Source organism: Paramisgurnus dabryanus, chromosome 24 (genome assembly GCF_030506205.2).
Source record: "Paramisgurnus dabryanus chromosome 24, PD_genome_1.1, whole genome shotgun sequence".
In the NCBI taxonomy this organism is placed as follows: domain Eukaryota; kingdom Metazoa; phylum Chordata; class Actinopteri; order Cypriniformes; family Cobitidae; genus Paramisgurnus; species Paramisgurnus dabryanus.
Genome location: NC_133360.1, coordinates 9,435,344 through 9,438,243, shown reverse-complemented (window position 1 = coordinate 9,438,243; position 2,900 = coordinate 9,435,344). Strand labels below are relative to the sequence as shown.

At 34.7% G+C, this 2,900-nt stretch overlaps 1 protein-coding gene across 1 annotated transcript; it reads left to right on the top strand.

The window, feature by feature from the left end:
• Positions 1 to 902: 902 nt before the first annotated feature.
• On the top strand, positions 903 to 2,592 carry s100b (S100 calcium binding protein, beta (neural)). Its single transcript, XM_065244625.2, has 3 exons — positions 903 to 1,057; positions 1,295 to 1,455; positions 1,556 to 2,592. Exons 2-3 carry the CDS (start codon positions 1,318 to 1,320, stop codon positions 1,703 to 1,705), a joined length of 288 nt encoding a protein of 95 aa, XP_065100697.1. The 5' UTR covers positions 903 to 1,057; positions 1,295 to 1,317; the 3' UTR covers positions 1,706 to 2,592.
• The last annotated feature ends 308 nt before the right edge of the window (positions 2,593 to 2,900 follow it).

The following is a 2,900-nucleotide window of genomic DNA, read 5'->3' as shown; positions in this document are numbered from 1 at the left end:
TTTTTTCTTGAAAATAATTTTTTGCAGTGTACCAACTCCTCAATAGTCAAGAAAGTTAAAATTATGAATTTTTTAGAGCCCTAATAAAGATATAGTTATTTTATGGACCCCTGAAAGTCCAGACCTTTTATTAAACTTGATTTATTTATTAAACTTTATTTATGGCAGCAATTTTTTTACAGTACAGCCACCTGTTTTCCAATGTAAAATCTATTTTTACAATATTATGTATTATTTCTCTTGCTACATATCTTTAATATAATGAACTGTACAATTAAAATGATATTTTTCTATTAAACTAGCTCATTTGCAGCTTGCTTTGAGTAACAAGCACAACAATTGCTCTGTTAAATTGGTTTGTTTTTATCGTACCAGGTTGCGAACCTAGATAATGTAAACAGACAGACTGCCTCTTATTTACCAGTGTGTATTTATATGTGTGCTGTTTTGGATGTCAAATCTCTTTAATAGTCCACCGGCGTTTAAAACACACGCCTGGCCAATTTTATAACAGAAAAGCAGCAGCTCATTAACATGCCACACCATTCGCTTCCTCAAACACACTATTGTCGTCCGCAGAGATGCCCGACAACAAAATACTTGTGGGTGCTTCTGGGTAACAGAACTGATCAAAAGGAAAAAAGACGTGGCGAAAACATATCCTTACGGCTTAGTGCTCGAGGAGAGGACAAACAAATACCTATACGAACAAACAAACCTGGGGGGAAAGATCAGAAAGCACTCTTCAAATGCATGTAAAAAACATATCTATCAAGCACAAAGATAAACAAAGAAACAATGCAATTGAATAGGAAACCGCTATAGAGATTTGTAGTCTATAATAAATGTGTGGGTGCATTCATATTTACGTCTACTTTTGTATCTTGTTAAATGTGCATGTGTGTAATGGAGTGAGAACAGGATCAGAGCCTCATTGGTCAATTCTGGTGATTGACAGATGAGAACTTCAAAGCAACAGCCCCCTCCATTACAGACCTATAAATGTGTCTTCTCGCACTGTTCTCGAAAGCCCCATTCTGACTCTCTTTCTTTGCTGGTAAGTCTATTATCAGTTTATTATCATCATGATTAATAATAATAATAATAATAAATATAACTAAAAAAAGATATTTTAAAACTAGAATGATTTCAACATTTTTAAAATAGTAACTTTAGAAATTTTTTCCATCCATGTAGTTTGTAGGAGCTTGAAGGTGTTCATTTGAAACATTTTACTATGTTTTTATTGCGTCGTCTCTATGGGCTACTGTAATACAAGCTGTAATCATTCTAGAAATCACTAAACGCTACGTAAAGATGTCAGACCTGGAGACCTGCCTGGGAACCATCATTGAGGTCTTCCATAAATATTCATCAAAAGAAGGTGACATATACAAATTAAAGAAAAGTGAACTCAAGGAGTTGCTCACGAACGAATTTCCGTCCCTTCTCGAGGTAAGATTCGACTTAAACTTGAGCAAAACTTTCTCGAAGTTTGAAGAGAGCAAACTCAAACTTGTTTTCGCTCTTGTCATATCTCTTTTCTCTCGCTCAGCATGTGAAAGATCAAGCTACAATGGACAGTTTGATGGAAAGCTTGGATACCGACGGCGACTCGGAATGTGACTTTCAGGAGTTTATGACCTTCATCACCATGGTTACCATCTGTGGCCACGAGTTTTTCAAACACCATGAGGACGAATAAGCCGAATTCAGCACTTTTAAAACTATAATCCGAATGTCGTAGCTTAATAAATCATAAAAAATTCCTTTTCATTAATTTTGGATTGTTATGCATATCATGTTAGACTTGGGGGGTTCGTTCATAGCTTGTTTGACAACTTTGTTTGGGACGTTTTGCTCGTATGTGCAGTGACATAAAATCAATTATCATTAATTTATTACGAGTTTTGTTATACGTTAAAAAAGTTTTTTTTCCAGAATTCATTGAGCGAAATTCAAACTGGTGCACTTGTCGTTTCGATTCCAGGCTGATTGTGAAATTTATTTCTGATTAGTCTTACGCTATTAGGCTGCTATCGAATTGTTCTGGGCCCTTAGACTGCTATAAAAAGACCCACCAAAGCTATGAACCGACTAATTTTATCCATATTGAGTATCTTGTTTGATGTTTATCATCATTTATAAATGACATAGTTTCCAAACAATCACTTTAAAGACTTTCTGCACTTTACAAGCTGACAAGTTGAATTTGTTGGGTTTTTATTTTTAGTAAATGTAATGTGCCTTCTTCCCTAAGCTAACAGTTTTAATGGAAAACAATTGAGCCTCCCAGACAGCAGACGACTCCGGGCCAGATCCGCAATGGGGGTTGACTTCAGTGCGGATCCGGCCCGGAGTCGTCCGATGTCTGGGCTAATTCGTGAAACATGCGCCATGTGTTATTGTTTTAAACTGAGTATTTATGTAAAAATACGTTCAGCTTATGAAAAAGGCTCAGTGTTTCCCTACAAGACAAAACGTCTTATACAAAAGTTAAACAAATTTCAAGTTTTGCAAGTTTTCAGACCAGAATGTTAGAACTGTGGAATGAAAATTAGCCGAATAAAATTGTGAACAAACAAAATGTAACATGTAAACCTGTTGTTATTATTTAGTAAGCGTCTAGTAGGCTATTTAGTAAGAGTGTCAAAAATGTTAATTTACATGAAACAGAATTTATAACAAATTACTTTGGATTGTTTTAAAGGAATAGTTTATCCAAAAATACAAATTCTTTTTTTCATCATTTACTCATCCTAATGTTGATCTAAACCTGTATGAATTTCTTTTTTCTTTTAAGATATTTTGATAAATGATGGTAAACACACAGCATATAGTGACCATTGACTTCCATAGTAGGAAAAACAAATATGATTGAATTCAATGGGTACCGTCAA